General features: G+C 41.0%; 1 protein-coding gene across 1 annotated transcript in view; it reads right to left on the reverse strand.

Moving 5' to 3' along the window:
- Window positions 1-21002, reverse strand: part of MAP2K5 (mitogen-activated protein kinase kinase 5) — a 131997-nt gene that overhangs the window by 51927 nt on the left and 59068 nt on the right. The window contains exons 13-16 of the mRNA XM_009886771.1: window positions 19436-19509; window positions 18456-18506; window positions 14814-14885; window positions 1559-1588 (exon numbers count right to left, since the gene is read on the reverse strand). Coding sequence (XP_009885073.1) covers window positions 1559-1588; window positions 14814-14885; window positions 18456-18506; window positions 19436-19509 — 227 coding nt within the window. The remainder of the gene's footprint in view (window positions 1-1558; window positions 1589-14813; window positions 14886-18455; window positions 18507-19435; window positions 19510-21002) is intronic.

Genomic DNA, 21002 nt, shown 5'->3' on the forward strand with positions numbered 1-21002 from the left:
ATTCTTTCACAAAACCTATCCATTTTTTAATTAGAATAGCAAAAAAGCATCTTAAACTAGCAATGATGTTTTGCTCCCAATTCAGAAAACAAATTTTTTGTCCAGAATCATACATAATGTATGCGCTCTAACTTCTTTCCCCAAGCTCCAACACTTCCATGAGCAGAGGGTTATCTTAAATCGTATCCTACGTCACTTTGATTTAGTGTTATAATACACCGTCGACAACGAACATCAACGCGCTCAACGAGCACAAGTGAGTACGCCAATGTATGGAGGACACTTCAACACAAGAGCTTCTTTTTCAGTCCTCTCTCAAAGGAGAGGGCACATTTTAAAATATGGATAAAATATGCGAAGTCTGTTCTGCTAACCGGCTACAGCTCTTTCAGTCAGCAAACATTTTCCATAGGAGATGAGAAAGTGAAAAATCAGTATATTTCCACAAACGCAAAATCTTTGCAAGTCCATAAAAGTGTCAGGAGAATTTGCTTAAAACAGCTTATAAAAATGGGAGAGAGAATGAGTCCCAGCCTATTATTCAATAACCATGTTTGTGAGGCATCTGCATAATCTAACCATGCATAAATTAGTATGTGTATTACAACAGTTATTTGCATAATAATAGCAAGTTAATAGATGCTTAAAGAGCACAGACCAACACCACCTTTAAATCAGACATGCCTCCAGGCACTCTGATCTGTATAGACCAAGATGCAGAAAACACTGTTCATAAAACATACGAAAACATAAACCCCACATTCAAATAATTCATTTTAGTCCCTGGACACTTCACTTTTTCCCCTCTCCCAGGAAAAAATAATTTGAGGAACTACAGAACAGTTTGTTACTATGTATTCTAATGTCCATCTTGCCATAAGAATTTAGAGTAATCATCAAACCTATTTCTGGATTGGTTGTTTTGTTCGGAGCTTCATGGTTTTTTTCAAGCATACAGACAAAGTACAATATTATGTGGTAATGAAGGGCTCAGCATCGGCCAAACCACTGCCACTGAAGATGGAAATAGTTTTACCACCAACTTCAATGAAACTGAGTTAGGTCAGTGGAAAGTTAAAAAATGCCAGTATCTAAATAAAATACTAATATTAGGCCCTCTTAAAAGGGAGAATCCAGAGCTCCCCCGAGTATTCCATTCACATCATATTTTTCATTTGGGAAGATTTTTAGACCGTTGTACCATTATTCAAAATTGAAATGAAAAATTAAAATGTGAAAAAGGAGTAGATACACCTTCCTGCTTCAAAAGCACTGTTGTACATACTGGATTATTTTTTAATCTCACAACAAAACAATCATTAACATCATCATAATTTTCACTGTCTCCAGGGAAAGAAAATCTGGAGTTTGGAGAAGAGAAAAAGAGAGGAAAAAAAAAATCAATAGAGACTTCTAAATGACTCCTTCAAGATACGACTTTTCAATTTAACAGGACAGATTTATTTGTATGTGGCTCAAATGTTCACAATTGCTCTCTGCACCTTCATACATAGGAATGAATGTCACAGTGGCAAACAGCAGTAATGAACAATCTTACCTGAGGATATGGAAACCTCCCAAGAGCAAGCTGGGAAAGGAAATAATATTTGTCTAGTTATATAGATTTGCATGGAGGGCACATTTTCTTAAAGAGAGAAAAGTACTCAACTCTTACTATTGTATAAATTGGAAAATGCCAGCAAAAGTAATTCTGAAAACACACAAAGAGCTGTATTTAGAATGGAGTCGTTCACAACAATTACCCCTTGTTCTACGTTTCTGACTATTTCTGTATTTCTCAAGCTCTTTTGTCTGTGCCACTCGGTAACACTGTTTGATGCCCAAGTTCCTGAGGACTCTCGAAATTAAACCAGTTCAGCCTCAATAGCGAGGCCAACGCCACTGACCTTTACTGATAATTATCTGCAACGAACAGGTATTGTAGAGCATGCACTGAACTCCCAAAGTCCTTCCTTAACTGGCTCAGAGTAAAATCTGGGTTATATAGCTGAGATTCGTTTCCTTATCGGTGTCAAACCCAGGTAGGAACCTGTGAGTGGGGCATCTGGAGAGAGATCACTGCACCTGCACAGTGACACTGCGCCTTCTTCACATCTACTTTCAGTTGCACACGATATCAACCGGATTTGTTGCCCACACTGTTTTACAAGTCAATCACTGCGTTACTGGAGCATCTGCTAGTACCAGTATTAGACCCGACAACGACACTACTGGTGCCAGAATGCCATAGCTCGTAACTATTCCATGATAAATTCTTCATACAAGACTTTAGGTTTTCCCATTTGGTATCTGAACCTTGGAAAGGATTTCAGCAAAATACAACTAGTTAAAGTTATTTTGTCTCCTATTCGGTGAAGGACAAGGGTTTTCAGAGTTGACATGGGCTCCTCCAAAAGGGCATTCCGAGCAGCTCTGTTCTGACCCACTTTTTGCCTAAGCCCACCTCTCTCCACGGTTTACAGAGGAGCCACAGTCAGATGAGCTTCTTTACACTCCAGTTAATCTTTGTCAATCCTCCCTTAGCAACTTTCAGAAGGAGGTCTACCAAAAGCGTTATGGATGAGCTACTATCATTGATTTGTCTGCATGATAAACCAGGTATGTTCACATCAGACCAAGTAACAGCCTCAATGCTGAAGGTCTAAGCCATCATGTCATGTCCTGCAAAGGCTACACCACACCTCAGCGCTGGGCAAAAGCTGTTTCACGGCCGCTGATACCTGAGCTCCTCAGTGCCGTGGTTACTTGACCGAGCCAGACTGCAGCTGAGGCAGCTGTGCTAACCTATGCTGAAATTTCAGCCTGGCTGGCAGCACAAAACTATCCCAAGTATGAAGAAAAAGGCATAGACAGAGCCATAGCAAAGTGGTGAACTGACGGGGCAAAGACCAGTAGACATACTTGAGCCTCAGCAGCTCAGGAAAAAGGTCATGAGAAGGTAGTACGAAGCAGCTGGCAGCATGAGTGGAAGCAAAGAGAAAACAGCAGAGAAGGTGACCTTTCTGCCATTCTAGCGGCCATCCACACTTAGTATCGTAGTGGCCATTCAGCCGTGAGCCTTAGCAAACACCGTAAACTTCCCTCAGACCCTCAGAGGAAAGACGTTACAGAAGCAGAGTAGGTCTTGAAGCATTTGTGTAAGAGGCACAGAAGAGAAACCCCAAGAGAAGCAACCATTTTTTTTGGTGACTACTCTTAAAGGAAGTGTTTGCAATAGTGAGATAGCATTTGTCCTGAAAATCTACAGACACCGCGAGTGGGTTCCAAAAGGGCTACTCTGTTTGCACGCTATCTCCGAATGCTCACTTACGGCACAGGCGCATCACAATTACGGGAACTGCATGTCTAAATTTCCATGCATCGCTCTGACAAATCACCCCAATCTTTCCGAAATATCGCATGGGTGGGAGTTTGCGTGGCGCCTTTATAGCCTGCTACATCGGTACGGCGTTGACCAAGGATCCCAGCTAGCAGTAACATAACAAAACAGAGCGCAGTTTTCCTGAGACGTTTCTACTGTGTCACTCATCTCTCTGAAAGTTCAGATCTGCTTGTAGACCTCCATTTGGGGACAGTTGTGTCCGCCTGGTCTTTAAGAGGAATGCCTACGGAATGTAGAAGATCACAGGCTTATGAGAGACATTGGAATAGGGAACAACATTAAAGTGACAAAACAAGTAAGAGCTCTTCAGGTTCTCCAAGCTGAAACAATTTAAGCTAGTTTCCTCCTCTGGGTTTCTTCTGTGCTTTGTCTTCCAGGTTTGCCTTTAAGACTCAACTCTTTGGGGTGAATTCTGCCTTTCAGTTTTGTTTCTGGTGCAGTGCTGAGCGCAGTGCTTTTCTTTGCAGCGAACTCATCCTCGTAACAAACGAACCTGAGCTACGCAGGCTTGATTGCCATCCTTTCTATCACGTGTGCCTGGTTCACAGCTTCTCCCAGCTCAGTGTGTCACTCCAGTCACTCTCTAATGGCAGGCTTTGAAATACACTGCTAAATTGTTAAGCAAAGACCCAATGTCTTCAGCTATGCTCAGTCTTAAGGACCAGGACCTACTAAAATGTACCCTTTTTCATCTTCTCTTCTTTTTGGAGGACCATCCTTAACTTCCAAGAAGCTGCTTGAGATCCTAAGAAGCACTGCTGCTGTACTAGCCTAGAAATAAACCTATAAATGCTAAATGCCTTTCCATGAACAGAAGTAGAAGAAATCCTGATTTTTCCAATGACTACTGGCTTAAGAATAGTCACTACAAAACCTACAGACTTGTAGGAATGTAACCGTTATCCTGCTGTAGAACAAGAAGATAATCACGGCTATATGCACAGGCCATCATTCTGCAGATCTTATTTAAGCAGAAAAACGACCACTGCCTCGATGATGGCTTCAGACTAAGCATTTCCATTCTCACTGACGCTTCCTCTCCCTGACCACCACACGCCTCAGCAGGGGCTCCAAAGGCAGCAGAATAATTGGAAAAAAAAGCAGTTTTCTGCCAGATATAAGTACAGGGTATATAAATGAGCTTCGAAGAATCCGAAATGCATCAGGAACAAGTTCTTTGGGGGTTTTTAGAAAAGAAACACGTTTCTCAGTGAAGCTGTTCCTTGACGGAGAACTGTAGAGCAATACGGCCATGGATCTGGACAGACGAGGTGCCAGTTCTGCATCCCTCTGAACCATCACTCGATTCATCTAGTCAGAGTTGTTTCCTCTCCAAGATTGTCAAGGTATTATAAATTAAGAAACTTACCAAAGAGTATGTAATCTTCCCTGAAATAGCCTGCAGATATGTCACTGTACTAAATGTGTTTCAGATTTAATGAAGCTTTAATGTCCTTTTTAATTTTGCCTGTTTCTATATCACCAGGGGTCGAGCAAGGCAATCAGCACTCAAGAGGGTGGTTTGGTTTAAAACTAGGAAAAACTCATTTGCTTATGAGTTGCACTGTATTTTCTTAATTAAATTTACTAAGTAAAATGGTTTAAGTTCAGCCAACCAATGACCTCTGTATGTAGATTTAGATTTATAAATAGCGTCACAGTTAAAGTAAAGGGAAAAAAAAAAAACCAACAAAAAACAAACAGATTAGAGCTTCACTAAAGGGATTTTCATACTGGCTATCATTGGTCTCAAGGAAGTCTTATAAACACACAGAGCACAAGCCCCATGCAGGATACAAAAAACCGTAAACTCCCAAACTAACACACTATTAAACACTTACCACCTCTGCATTTACATGGGAAACTCAGGAACATGCAGTTTTGTTTTTAAGGCATTATGACAAAAATACAGTATTTCCATTCACGCTAATTAGGTTCGGGAACTGATCAGTATTTTATGTAGCTCTGGATATTAAGGAGGGGAGAAGGGAACGCTTAAACTTCAAGGAGCTGGTTCTCATTTCCCTACGGATACCTTCCCACTGCACCAGAACTGTAAAATCCAGCATTTTAAAAAGGGCCAGTGAACAGCAATGCCAGCACGGTATGGAAATATAAATGAGAATCAGATCACATCAGCAAGAAGTATGTCAGAATAACACTTTCCTACACCATTTCACTTCAGAGCAATTGCATGGCTGTGTAGGGTTTTTTTGGGGGGTGGTAGTGGTGGTGTGTGTGGGTTTATTTAAAACTTCTTTCTTAGACACAGAAGTAGCCCATTAGAGCACTTAAAATGCTCATCTCACGGTGTTCAGTGAGGTTGTGTTCTGAAAAATGAGGTGCACTTCCAAGCGCAAGTACGGGACGGGAGCCTTCCCCCAGGCTCGGACCGAGGTGCAGATGGATGTACGCGGTGCCCCATCGGATTTTAAACCAGTGCTGGATAAACTGAGAAATAATCCCAGATTATTAAACAACAGGCAGAGGTACAGTGTTGCATGGGTGCTGATTTTTATCAAACAATCAAAACACATAAGGGAAAGCGAAAAGAAGATGAGGCAGCCAGTTCTGGAAGAGGGAGATGGCTAAACCCTCTGCGTGGAGCAGCCTTAAGAAGGGCTGGAAAGCCACTCTAACCACCGTTTAATGGGCAGACAAGTGCACACAAAATTACAAATGACTTGTTGAAATAATGTAATTCACAATTTTGGAACTGAAAATGGACATCCAGAAACCCTCACTAACAAACTGCCTCCTCTACATCGCTCTTTACTCACCTGCCTGTCTATTGATAATAAGAATTACAACAGCAACTCAGTCTGTACCCTGTTCAGAAAGTGACCGAGGGAAGGAAGTTCAAAACAGATTTTTAGGACATTCGGGCAATAAAGTTTCCCACTTAGATTATTGTCTATGTTGTGCAAGTTGTTTTTTAATTTACAGTTATACTGAAAAGCATGGGATGTTTTTATTCTTAATTTAGACACATTCCATGTTTCTCAGCATAACTGCAAATTGAAAATAAGCACTTACAATATCGCTAGTGATCTAGCTGAAGGAGGACTTTATAGACTGAAATGTTCTAAAATTTGTTCTTAATTACCTTGTGCACATTTTACACAATTAAATTTCCATCTAAGGATTTTGCATTTAGATTGTGCACTGCAGTTAAACCCGCTTTTTATGGAAAAGCAGCCGCCACTTCGGAACGTTCAGACACAGGAAACTTTAAAAATCAGACTTAACTACTGGATAACATAAAATTCCCCAGGTGGAATTTCATTCCAGGACCAATTTATACATTCCTAGATAGATGGCTTAAAATCACCTGAAACTCTGCAGGGTATGGACCTTAATAAATATTAAATACCTCAAAAACTACTCGAAGATTTTTCTTTCCTTCTAATATCAATTTCACTGTCCTCTTATTGCACAGTTAAAAAAAAAAAAAAAAGAATCCAAAAGGATATAACAGCAATTTACCAGCGTTAAAGTGCTTCTGAGGTTAAACTGACAACAAAGAAGAACAGAAACACAAAGCATCTTGAAGTAGGGTTTCAATTAAATGTGCAGGATTTAGTAATGCAGGACGAAAAAAGAGTTACAAATTAATTTAATCTTCTGCCTATAGTTTGCAGCTGCACTCCAAAGTGTCTGGGGCTTAAGAACAAAGCCTTGAAAGGCCTCAGAGTGAGGAAAGCTTCAATTTTTAATGTATAACGCCATTAGCTGATAACTTGTGGAATCTGCGACCCCTGCGGAGGGGCATAAGCGCGGGTAACAGAGACTGATGAAGTGACATATTTGTTCGTGTCGAGGACTATGAGGAAAAAGGTTATTACTAATACCGGCAGGCCCAACAGAAATATGCCCTAATAACCTTTGGGACATTCCTTGGCTTGAGCAGATGAGTTCGAGATCTCTCTACATAAAATATATTAAAAATCAAAGCCTAATTCACCTTAATTAAAGATAATTAGTTTCACTTTGACTTCTTTTAAATATGAACTATAGGAAATGCACCGCAAACTAAAGACTGCAGACAATCATGATTAAATTGCACATTTCTTCCTCGCCACAAATCCCTCACATTACCAGGCTTTTACCGCTGCGTCTTCAAAGGTGTTGCTGAGAATAGCGGTGCCTTTTCTAAAGGGAAGGCGGTGGGATTTCGGCCTTTCAGGGCCAATCTACGGAAATTGTCAGGTGCAAAATTCACACAAATGGTCCATAAAGATTAATGAGACTACTTGTTTGAGCAGAGAGGCTTCCTGCTTATTCTTTTGCTGGATTTAGATTCAATAGCTAAAGGGGGGTGGGGGAGGAGTTAAATTTGGTTGTGCTGGTGGAAACACAGCTCAACTTCAGCTGCTCTCCATCTCCGTTGGCATGAGAGAGCTCATCCGCCATCACAAACCAAACAAACAACTGGGAATGGCGGATTCGACTGACAAACATTTCTAAATTTTGGGGGTTTTAAAAGTAGAAACAGCTATACTACGCAGTATAAGAATAGGGAACGTTGATCTACATTACATAATCCTATATATTATGAATCTATTACATTATAGCTGACGTTATCCCTTAATTGTCCACTCATCTATCTGCTCAGGTAGAGAACTGTATTATTTATTTTGCTGCCGCACAGGCTGCCCACAGCGGCCTACAAGCAATCGCTGAGAAACATGATACATTGAGGTCTCAACCCGCGCAAACTGTACCTAAACTTACACTTTATTGCAGCTTAGTTCACAATCTTCACCTAATATAGGGTTACATCCCAGTGCAGCAAGCGGATAAATCATCCTGGAATATTACTCTGGCTAAGTTTAGCTGTGAGTGGAGCATATGTGCTTCCGAGTCACTGAAGCAAAGGCCCATAAAATACACTAATTACTGGAAGTTATGGTCACTGAGTGATTGATAGCGCTCTGCGAGGCAACTTCCCCGTTTGCAGCTCTTCTGACGGGCCTCCCCCACCACACGGCAATTATTAATTCATGACCCGACCCTCAGGCACTGGTACCTTTACTTCCAATTCCACTACCACAAAGATCGTGATGTAGCTGGACATTGTCTGTCTTCATGCTGGTGGCCGCTGAAGACGTTAGAGGAGGGAACGGAGCTAACGGCCGCTGCTTGGAGAAATTGCTCGAAATAGCGCAAGGGAAAAAAAAATATAATAAAAATCTAGGCCAGCTCTTTCCTTAGAAAAAGTTGCTGAAATGCACCATTCTGCACAGAATGATTAAAACTACATAAATACCCCACAATAAGAACAATTCAAGTTATTGAGCAAAATTCTGTGTGTTACAGCCACTCTCAACGGCTGAGTGAAGCGTGCAAGGATTTGTCCATGCAAGTCTCAAATGTTACGCTACGTACAGCTCTTAAAAAAACAGAGTAACAGGGTGAGGCTCGTTGCAAAAAAAAAAACACAACCCACTATTTAATTCCTTCCTTTCCTTAATCCTAAACAAATGATGTCTGTTACCACATCACACCTACACAGTTATCAGTGGTCCAAGCTGCGAGGCCCAAGGGCTGAAGTCTGCTCCCAGCCATACGTCATGAAACCAGAGAAAGACCAGAAATGAAACATTTTCTCCATAAATTCCCTTCCTTTTCAGGAAGGGTCTGGCCAAGGGCTGAGGGCACAGAAACCAGCGCTGCCCGAGGCCCTGCTGTGAGCAGAGAGGTGGCGTCAGGCCACAGAGGTGGCAATCCAGCATTTTCAGAAATACTTGGCTTAAGTTTTCTCTAATATTAATATTATTTAGAGTGATTTGCGGCGACAAAGTAAGCAGCTATCACATCCAAGCGTTCCCGGTTATTAGACGGCCAGGCACAGACGTGAAGCTTGGGGTTTTTTATTAGCTTAGAGCAGGTTCGAATTCAGTAAGGAAAAAAAACGAAGAGCAATTTAAGACACATCATAGTGTATCTACTGAAATGCGCATTAATGCATTAATTAAAGAACTTCTTGAATTCTCAGTGTAGCACTCGGGAAATTGCGCTCTTCACATGTTCACCTAATGATGACCTCATGCCTTCAGCCACAAGCCCTTCTCCGTGGCTCTACTGGCATCAGCAGCATCACCACGGCGAGGCCTTTCCCAGTCTCTCCTGTTTAAACATGCAGAATAAAATTCTGCTCATTCCAAGCGCACGAAAAGCAAGGACAAGTCCAGTAAGAACTGTCACTTGATCGGAGACACCTCACTTCAGCCAAGTATTTTGTTCCAATATCAAGACTCCTGCTCTGTACGGAGATTAAACGCAAATTCTCACTTCCCTTTTAAGCTTGACCCTTGCCATCTTCTAATGGGCTATTTTAATTAATATTCCTCCTGCCTCTTTTCAGTGTAGCTTTCGACACTTGTAGGTCATTGCATGGTCCGTGTCTGCTTCCAGCAGTCATGGAGACATTCACAGTTGCCCTTTCTACCCAACCTTCACCAAGTCTCCAGTGCCACTGTAGAAACTATGGTGTACCACCAAGCTTCGTGTCTCAGATTCCCCCCCCACCCCCCCATGCTATTGTTTAGGTAAGGGTGTAAAAATGATGAAAGACCAACCATAATGTCCACAGGTAAGTGAAATCCTGCAGAAGATGAAATTTTGGTCTGCAGGACCTCCTACAGATCAGTTCACAATCTTCATCTTGAACCATTATCACTTCAAAGCTGATGATATATGACTGATCACAAATTTTAGACTACTTAGAAAGAATTCTTCTGAAACTTCCTCTCCTTGACCACATTACATATATGTGAGTCTTTACGTAAGTTTTATGCAGTCAAACATCTTAAAGATTGAAGTGCTTTAAGAGAATCATCTCTTCTCTTGCAGAATCCTCTTCAAACATGTTCCTCCTCTTTGCCTTCATGGTCTGAGTGAGCTCTTCTTACATTTCCATCTGTGCTCCCAGCCCAAGTGCGCTGAAGAGTCTAAGACTCCATACTGCTGACATTGCATGCAGTGTTAACCCTGCTCAGAAGACATGTATGTGGGCCTGAAGTACACACTGCAAGGCATGTCACTCAGAAGACATGTATGTACTTCATGCCTGAAGTACACACTGCAAGGCATGTCTGTTGGATAGATATTGGTGTTCCTATATGTGGGAACACGCACAGCTGCTGAACATCTACCATATGACTGCTTGAAATATGACTTAAAACAGCATCTTAACACAAATGTCACAAACTACTAGCAACCCTTGAAAGATCTTGCAAACATACAGATAACAGGGAACTCCTGTGACTGAAGACTTAAAATTCTCATTTTGGGAGTTTTAAGAACTTGTTTCTAACATTAAAACTGATATTCAAACTCCTTTTCCCCGAAGAAGAGGAACACTGATTATCTTTGCAAGAAAAGTAAATTTAAAAAGAGGTCTGAAACACAGGAAAGTAGCTGTTTTTCTCAGCGGAGGACAGTGGAAAGTAGAGACTAGGATGAGATACAAAAGGAGGTGCAAAAAGGTATCATTAGCCGAGCACATGAACTCATATTCTACTTCCAAAACCTACTCGGTTTGTGGCAGAAGCGAATCACTTTCATTTCCTGCACTTTAATATAATACCAATTCTATCTGTAGATAAAATGAGCCCTGGATCTGCCAGCAAAGACCTGCAAGCCCATATTTCACCTCAACGAACAACTCGCATCCCAACTCTACTCCATTCCCAAAACTCCCTTCTCCACACCTACCATCTCTCCCCATGACATGTAGGAGACTCTGGTCTTCAGTATTGTCTCGAGAGCACAATAGTGCCTCTCAGCAGGCAGCTCCGAGATGGCAAAATCCAGGAGAAAACCAAGAAGCACTCCCCCTGTGGAAGCAGGAGGACCTGAGAACACACCAGCCCTACGGAGTCCCACCAAAGCTCTTCTCACCCAGGTTCTTGTCTCTTGCAGCAGTCTCTTACCCCAGGAAACACGGCTCAGCTGAAGGTGACAGCGCTATACCTTCTCCTCAAACATCGCCACAAAAAGGCACCACTGGCCAAGCGTGCCGCTAGCAAAAAACAACAAGATGTGTCTAGTCACATTTTCGGATGCTTTAAAGTTCACTTTCAGGTAGCAGCCACGTACGGTAGGATTGGAGTCACGTTGGAGAGTAACAAGAAATATGAAGAAATCCGATTTATCCTCCCGTGCAGGGCACAGAGGGCTCCTGGAGGGAGACTGAATCGGTTACACACACAGCACTCAGACTCAGCCCACTCAGCCTGGAGTCTGTTTTATGACTGAGTTATAAACCCTTGAAAAACAGCTTTTATAATGAAAATGCTGACACAGTCTTCAGTGTAGCGACAGCAATGTCATTGGTCTAAATTGAACTTGCTTTGCCAACCCAAGAGCACTTCAATAAACCATCTAAAAACCTCATGAAAACACACAAACTATTTGTGATGGAACACTTTTAAACAGTTTTACAAATTATGTATTAAATTTAATTCACTTCAAAAAAACCTGAAGAAAGAAATGCAAACTCCAAAAAAATGACCTAATAATAATAAAAATAGCTAGCAGCATTTTTTTTTTTAATTTTTAATTTAATTTTTATTTTTGGCAAAGGGAAGACTGAGCACCCTCAGACACCTCTTACTTCAAAAGGAACAAGAACGCTCACCATCTCTCAAGGCTTACGTGGTACCCACATCGCATACTTTTCACACTCTGCCAGCAAGTTTTTTAGGGCAGTTTTCCCAACCTTCAAAAGTACCAGTTCGGTTTCTCATTACACATTTCTTTGCAGCAAAGAAGTTCAAGATGCTTTAAAGGCTCAGAAGAATATTAAAGAAAATGAGAAGATTTACTTAGCTGCTATTTTATATTACCATACGTCAGAACAGCCCTTGCAAACTTGGTCCCACGTGCCACTTCTTTTAAACTAACGTGCTATAACTGTGCTAGCGTGGAGTTGCAGCGGTCGGAGTATTACACTATTAAGCAGAGATAATTTTAAAATCCTACAGCAAATGCTAACTTCCCTTTTTAACAGTTCCATCAACAAGAGCCTGGGTGTCTCCACTACCAATCCCCATGTCAATACAGTGTTACTTTAATGACCATGACCTTGTGTGGCTCTTTGAGCATCTTCTTCACCTTTTTTGAGACATTTTTCTAAGCCACTGTCCTTGCTTTCATCATTTAACACATCACTCAAACCACTTCAATAAAACAGCGATCACGGTGAAGAGAGGTCTCGGAGGACCAGATGACATACCAATTAACAAAGCGCGCAGAACCAAATTGTTTTTTGTACATCTGGTCCAGAAGACATTCGTGGAAAGTGAGAGAGAAAAAAAAAAAAAGTTGAGAAGGTTTAAGAGAACAAATGCAAATTAAAGGAGTTTTCCTAATGTTGACTAATAGAATGTGAAATTCATCCTTCAAATCAAATTCACCACCAGCCAGGTTACCTACCAGTAATCCTAAACTAAATTCCAAATAGCTTGGTCTACGTGGTAAATCCTATCACTGCTGCACATTGAAATACATCTTTTATTCAGCAAAGGAACCAGTAAACCCTTGCTCTATAGGACTTCTGCATTTCTATCACTCTATTCCACCGTGAATCAGGAAATCCACCGTAGTCAAGTCTTAATGCAATACAATCTTGTTTTAGCCTTTTATTGGCTAGATTCATTTACAGAGTGCGTGAGTACATTCTGCATCTCTCCCAAAATTGTGAGGGCTCTCCAGTATCACAAACCATTGAAATCTGCAGTAAAACAAATTAAGAGAACCGCATCCCCTGTGACACATTCAAGTATGTCATTATTGTAATTCAGTTAGCTTCGGTCAGACTCTGGAAAAGATTTACAAGATCTGAATGCAATGATTCACCATTAAGTATTTTCATTTTGGTGAAAACTGATTTGGCAAGGAATTTATTGCTTGAAAACATAACAATAGTCTCACTTAACTCTCAGGCTACGAAAAGTGAAAATTTGCCTCGATGCCGAGGGCCGGCACCAAGACTACTTAACGTCTATCTAATCTTCTGCTTAGAAAAACAACTGCAATTCACCAAAAGCTATATGCAGTTTCACCTTAATGATACCATATTATACCAGAAGAGAAGGGAAGGACACCTATATTTTTCGGTTTATCGTATCACGCCTTTGTCAGGCTGTGCGAGAAAGCTGATGCAGTCATCGATGGTTTGAATGAAATGTTCTTACAGGAAAAAAACAACTGCTCCAAGCAGGGGGGAATTTCTTTCACGGGACTGTCCTTGAGTTGAAGAAGTCTCCTGGGAGCTTATTGCTCGAGCTGTCAAGGCTGCAACGGTTTCTGGCTGTGGCTCACTTGTTTGTGGCCAGCCCATGCCAGTGTGAAAAAGGCTTCGTGAACATACTGCTTCTGCCACCACCAGACCAGAGCTACCTGTCACTCCTCCCAGACCATACCAAGCCAGATCTGATTTTACTGGTCAAGATACTATCGTTAACACAGGTATTTCTTCTCAACTTATACATTCTAGGTTACCTTTCCTATAAACAATCATGCATTTTTATAAGGTCATTGAAATTCATGTTTCTTAAGACACCTGATGAGCCCGAAGCTGAAAAAAACAATGTTTTTCCTGAATCAAAACTGACCTTGTCCTGGCCAGACCTGCAGAAAGCATGGGTTCTCCTGAACAGACTGTACTTATGACCATGTTCTCTTTGAACTGCTTCACTTCAATAAGACTTTCTCCTGCTTGAAACTATGTTGGCGAGAAACCTTACTAAAAGCCCCTATGAACACTTAAATTCAAACACTTCGTTTAATCGCACAGGGAGAGACTCAAACCATGGTGCAAATATTTCTGCAACGATTTTGCGAGGCCATTAACCAGCTTAGTCCTGGAATCCGCACAATGCCACTTTAACCCTAATAATAACGCACTCTTATCCTGGCCTGTGAAGATGCAATACAGAAATACTGTCACCTTCAGTCCCAGAGGTGTGGAAAGGACTCGGAGGCATCCATGGACCAGGTCCTACTTCTTACTCTCATATGGAGTTTTATTAGAGGGTTGAAGACTGTTAGATGGTTTCACAGAATCATAGAATTGTTGAGGTTGGAAGGGACCTTTAAGGTCATCGAGTCCAACCATTAACCTCCTCTGACAAAACCACTTCTAAACCATGTCCCCAAGTACCACCTCTACTCTTTTTTCAAACACCTCCGGGGATGGCGATGGTTTGTACAGAGGCTCTTCATATCTAACAAATTGAACATGGTGAGAACAAACCCATTCTAAATACAGCCAACAAATTTAGCAATAATTAACAGCATGCATATATAAAAAGAGCATACAAAGACTATATTAAAATATTTTGATGTTAGATTTCATTTGATTCGTGCAGTGTGCACATGAAAATGAGGGATATTTGCATACCTCCATGAAGGAAATCCCTAGACTCCAAACGTCCGAATGAATTCCATACTGTTCTCCTGAAATCCGCTCAGGCTGCAAAGAGACAGAAAGAAACATCTTTTTGAGCCTAGCAAACAAACATCCGTACTTACTCCACAAAAGCTAGACCGGGGCAAACAAATCAACTGCGAAAACGCAAAGAAGCTCTAAGCTCACCAGCTAACCTGGCAGAGAGCAACTCCACTCTTCAAACATGACTTGTTTATTTATTTTTGCCTCCTCTGCAAGAGCAAAGGCCTCGGTTATGCTCACACTTGTTGCTATGCATCTCGTAAAGTTGGCCTTGGCATTTGTGTTTGGGCTGTTTTACCCAGCAAAAAAGCCAATGGCTCGCACAGGCGCAGCGAAGCGGGAGGTCAAGTTGTGAGAGGCCAACGGTACGTACAGCTACTGCTAAACCCCGGCACGGCAGCGAGGAACGTTAGGAAAACAGACTCCTAATGTTGAGTCAAAGGGTTGGGGAGTAACTCTGGTTTTAAAAAAAAAGTTATCGAAGCCAACAGAATCACTGAAGTCACATGCCAGCTATTGTATTTTATATATTTTTTTAATTTCATTTTTGACCTATAGGAAAAAAAAAAAAGACTTAACTCAAAACTATTAATAGCAAGTTTAACGCCTCATGAAATAGAATGCTGTAAAATATAACTGCTAGTTTTTACTTGAAAGCTACAGTTTAAGCATTTCCAAGGTCAAGTACATCATGAAATGTAACAATAAAAGGCTCCATGAGACTTCTCTCCCCACTGTGCTGTTAATGCACCTGTCTAGCCCAACCACCTACGACGCACTGGCTGTATTTTCAGTCTTTAATAATCCAGAGACCTTTTTTAGAAAACAAACTCCCAAATTAGTGCCAGTCCAATGTGTTTTCGGATGTTTACTCTGCACTGCTAATCCCAGGTCAAGAGCTTTTATCGCAGCGTGAATGTTAAGTAAAAAACACAGCGCTGCCCACGTTATCTTTGAGGAAAGCCTCCCGCAACTGCCGTAACCTAAAAATCCACCCCAGAACGTAACTGGAACAGAATCTTTTTGACCGAACGTCATTTATTTTGAGCTGAACAGTGACCCAAAAATCTTATTTATTAATTTTTAAAGTTCATTAAGGCAAGCCTTCATGAAGTTAGCCTAGGTCTGCATATCTTAGAAATGTTTGCAAGAGCATCATGAAGGGCTACAATTTTTAAGCATCCTTTTAGACTGACAAAGATGCTCCTAAAGATGCAGATATGCAGCCAAAAAATGCACACGGACAGATACACCCGCCTTTATAACATAACGTGGTACGGGCTGTCCCGGCCAAGCACATTTTGTTAGCGGCAGATACGGTGCCTGTGGCACGACGGTAACACTCGCAGGTCTCTCCAGTGCAGACGAGATCCTGCCCTTTCCTCGGCCACCAAACCAGAGGCAAAATTCAACCTGAGCAATACGAAACTGTCTCCTCTTCCCTTGTAACAGCTCAAGTTTTAAACATCGACTTACGTTTAGAAATTACGTATTCGCAGAAGACTCGGGCAAGTAAATCATTTGCAGATTTAAACAAAAAGTCTCATCGCGTGAATTAAAGAGGATGGAAAAGGAGATGAAAATAAGAACAACGCATGCATAAAGTGAAGTGTGCAACGCAGAGATCATCCTAAGGATACACAGCTCAAAAACATCTTCTCTTAAAAATTTCTGCAACTGGGTACTTTGCTCATCCAAATTTTTTTTATATACGAAGCGGTGCTAAAATTATCTTACAGAAAAAATATTTTTGTTGGAAATTTTAATTTCTCGATAAAATAGCTTTTTTGCTTTTTTATCTTAAACAGAATCCTCAATTTTTTTTTAATTTGCACTCAAATCCACTCACAGGCTGCCAAGTAGGCAGACAAACCAAAGCTTATGACCATCATTATTTTTTGATGACTAGACTATAAATGTGATGACGACAAAAGACTCATACAGAAAGCAAGATAATTTTAATACATGAAATCAGACCAAGTATGATTTAGCTAAACTCCTCTTTTTCAATTAATAGATGAATGCATCAGATTCATCCATAAACAATAAGAAAAAGAAGTAATTTATTTAATGTACAACTGGGAAAGAAAAAAGTAATCTTGATTGGTACACTAAAAGCATAATACAATTTAATTCTCAGACCTGCTTAAGACCACTCCAAGAGTAACAGCTGAGTTGGAAAAGTTGATTAATTTGAAGCTGTTTATTTGTCTGATTTGCTGTATTCCAGTTCTTTTAGAAAATGGAGGCATAGAGATCAGCAGGCTTACTAGCAAAAGTGCTAATACATAAAGACCAGATTTTTTTCCCCTTTTCTTTTTTTTTTTAAAAAACATTTTTCTGCACATAATATTCTGATGGCACAGGACAGCCCAAGTCTTTCTAGGATGGTGACATGAGTGTTTCAGAAGCCACATAATGGGTATACCTTGACTAGAAAAGCACTTAGCAAATAAATGGACACCCTGCTCTGCTTTCCTCTTACAAGAAAGTAAGAAAAAATACCTGAAAGCAATTAAAGGTCATGGACTTCTCTCTCCTCTTTTCTGAGGTTTGAAAAATATAAGGATCAACCACTTTGTGCGGTTGAACCCTTTTTTTTTTTAACCAAGCTGAACACTTATTTTTTTCTCATTAATATTACAACGTAAGTAGTTTCCTAGAAGAACTTCAATGGCCAAAAATAAAAGACAACAGTTAATATACCACTCTAAACTGAAGCATTTAAGTTTTCACATCTGTTAAATGAAGAACTAAAATTAATCAAATTGATCTAATGGAAAATACATGCTAACTTTTGTAGTTTACTTTCAGACTCGCTCTCGTCACCATACTAATCCCAATGACGTGAGCACCACACGCCAGTTGTCACGTCAGCTAGAACTGCTAAACCCAAACCTCACATCCCAGCTACCGGCAGCAGCGTTACTCCAAACGATACATCTTCAACACTGATCTTTGATCTAAAAATGATGGGAATTTAAGTTCTAACGTACAGAAAAAGGACAAAAGTAGTCTCATCATTACAAGCACTCTGACCAAAATTCATATAGAAAAGTGAAACGTGCTGATGACTTAATATGTATGATATTAGCATTACGCAACACGCAATTTAATGCCCTAATATTATTAGTCCAAATACTTTTAGCTTCACATTTACATGGCAGCTTCACATGGGAAACACCCACGTGGGTGGGTGAGTATGAAGAAGGCCATGAGACGCCTGCACGTGTCTAAATGCTTTGCTAAACTGAAGGCTCTGAGCAGCAGTTCCCAAACTGCGGACAGCATCGGACTGTCAGTGGTCTGCAAAGAGCCGCGGCCTATCAGTGGAAAATTGGTTTTTTAACGTTGAAGTGGCTCTCTTCTTTGTTCCCGGTTGTTACAATGCAGTAAAGGCAACTAAAAACACATGAAAGAATCATTTTTCCACCATTACTCTTCCCCATCAGCACGAAGCGCGGTCATCACGTCTCCTGATAAGGAGAGATGAAGTTTGAGAATTGATTTAGACCATCTCCTGCCTTGCACAGAACGAGACTGTGAACGAGTACTTCTATTTAAATGTTATTCCTGCATAAATCCACTTACCGCCATATAAGCATTTGTTCCAACATACGTCTTGGCTATAGAATTCACCAGCTATCAGAGAAAACAGTCTGTTAGAACAATATAAAGATAATGTGGAAATAAAATGGGCAATTATTCCTCATTTAACCTACAATCATCATTCCTATAAATCAACTAAAAATTATGTAAAAGGGAACAAATTTATCTGCAAAGGCATTAAAAATGATTAAATCTCTCTTTTGTTCGGAATGAGAGTTCCAATTTAAACAAGCGCTGCATTACAGTTTATGGCAGATAACCTTAAACAATTCTGTTAAACAGGATGCTTATCGCTTTAGTACCCCAAACTAGTCTGATATAAAAAGTCAATTTGAAGTAGGATTGAAGGCACTCATTTTTCAGTCAGCTGGCTCAAGATGTGAATAAAGCCACATTCATCACTTGAATGCAACGAGCACTAAATACGCTGGAGGGACAACAGACTCTGACAACTTATAATACAAGGTTGACCTTCTCTTTGGTCCTCGTGTTTGGCTGAGAGTAAAGGTGCTGAAATTCAAATCAACATCACAGCAAGCTCATGGGTCACTATCAGAGAAGTTCTCCAGGGAGGCCCAAAATGGAAATTAATTAAAATTTGTGCTGCACATTGTAAAAGCCCACCACTATTGTTACTCCCAATATTAATTTTTATTGTGGGCCAGTTGGGCTCCCCAGACACATCTCTCGTTCTGCCCTCCCTTTTGTCTGGCCAAAACGCTTTCATATCAAAGCTGCATATCAATGAAGTTTGCTATTCGTAAGTAGTAATTACAATATCAGCAGTTTTTACTGTCATTAAACAATGAACAATCATATTCAGATGAAGAAAAGTCGCCCAGAGATTAAAAATGAATAGGGCTGTCCCAGCAGAGGGGAGCGAGCTGTGGGGCTGTTTGTCTGGCAGCCAGGTGATTTTGACACCAGAAAGAGAGCGGGCAGATATCTAAAGGGGGAATTACCTGCGTGCTGACCCCAAAGTCGCACAGCTTCACCTGGCCTCGCGTGTTCACCAACATATTGGAGGGCTTCACATCTGTCGAGGCAACAAAACTGTGTTATCTATGTTATCCTGGATACGCATCGTATATACAGAGATCGTTACAAATATCAGCGCCGTAGATTTTTAAGAGGAAATATTTCAAAGATATGGTTCAAATACAACCTCTGGTTCATAACAGGAGCACAGACGACGTTATATCTGTACCTCTTAAATACTAATAATGCATGTTATTAAACGTGCAGGTGACACCAATCTAGGAGGGACAGCAAGTGCACTGGAGGACAGGACCTAGAATTCAAAGTGGTTTTGACAAACTGGAAAATCAGACTGAAAAAATAAGATGAAATTCAACAGGGACAAACAGAAGCACTACACTCAGGCAGAGCTTAATCAACTGCATAAATATAGGATTAAACAACTGCCTGGAGCGTAGGCTGGAGCAGGTCTGCAAAAAAAGGGATCTGTAGATGACGGCATGGGGTGGAAATGACAGAGAGGGAACGAACTCTGTCACTGCGCAGTTTAGGAATAAGCCAAAAGCGATGGCGCAAACAGCGAAGGCTGTTGGGGTTTCAAGGGACAGCCCGCTGACCTCTGAAGGTTCATCCCAGCCCTGCGACTTTGTGTTCAATTAACCCTGCCTCCCTCGTCTCTAACAGCCCGCGCTTAATGCCTGCCCGGTCACCAGAGCAGAATTTAATATTCTACAAAAATTGCAAATACGAAATATTCCACACAAACACCTGCATATCGGAATGGTGGCAAAACACCAACGTACCAGCACACTGGGGTCTCCCTCTGCCCCAGGAACACCTACACCGCAGCTCTGCTCTCCTGCATGCCGTTATTCAAAGCTAATGCCTTCCACCTCCACAGCTTCTACGGCATAAAACCGCTCCGCTCTCACCGTTTCAGAGCTTTTAGAGCCAGCAATGCCTTAAATTGCTCACTAATCCTGCTCCAGCAAATAAAACATCAACGTACATCCTGAAACCAGATTGTCAGCGTCATGGTCTTAATGCTGACCCCCTCTGATGCCAAAAGGAGTTGGTGTACTTCTGTTGCACACCGTAAAATCGACATGTGAATAAACTACTGAACATCCAGCCTGACTGTAGCGCGGGAAACACTGAGCATCTTTCTGCTCCAGGAACGCCAGGCAGAAAGCATAACGGGCGCGTTACGGCCTGGCTTAAACTTGGGAAGATTAGAGACACAGTGGCTTTGCCTAATCACCGCTTTCTTCTGTCAAAATGGATTAAAAGCAATAGCTTGTATCTCTGCCTTCTTTAAAAGTGAACACTAGTTGGGTGCAGATGGATGAAACCCAACGAGAAAAGAACCTAATTTTGTTTATCATTAAGTTTGCCTTGGTTTAGCAGATGTTTTCTGGTACCACAGTAGCTTGCTTAATTTGTCTCTCTAATGTAGAAATGTATAACCTCAATTAACAAGCTGATTAAATACTTTCCTATATTTGAGTTTAAAATCCAGTTTAAAAAAGGGGCGCATTCAATAGTATATTA

This window comes from Charadrius vociferus, unplaced genomic scaffold (assembly GCF_000708025.1).
Source record: "Charadrius vociferus isolate BGI_N301 unplaced genomic scaffold, ASM70802v2 scaffold190, whole genome shotgun sequence".
In the NCBI taxonomy this organism is placed as follows: domain Eukaryota; kingdom Metazoa; phylum Chordata; class Aves; order Charadriiformes; family Charadriidae; genus Charadrius; species Charadrius vociferus.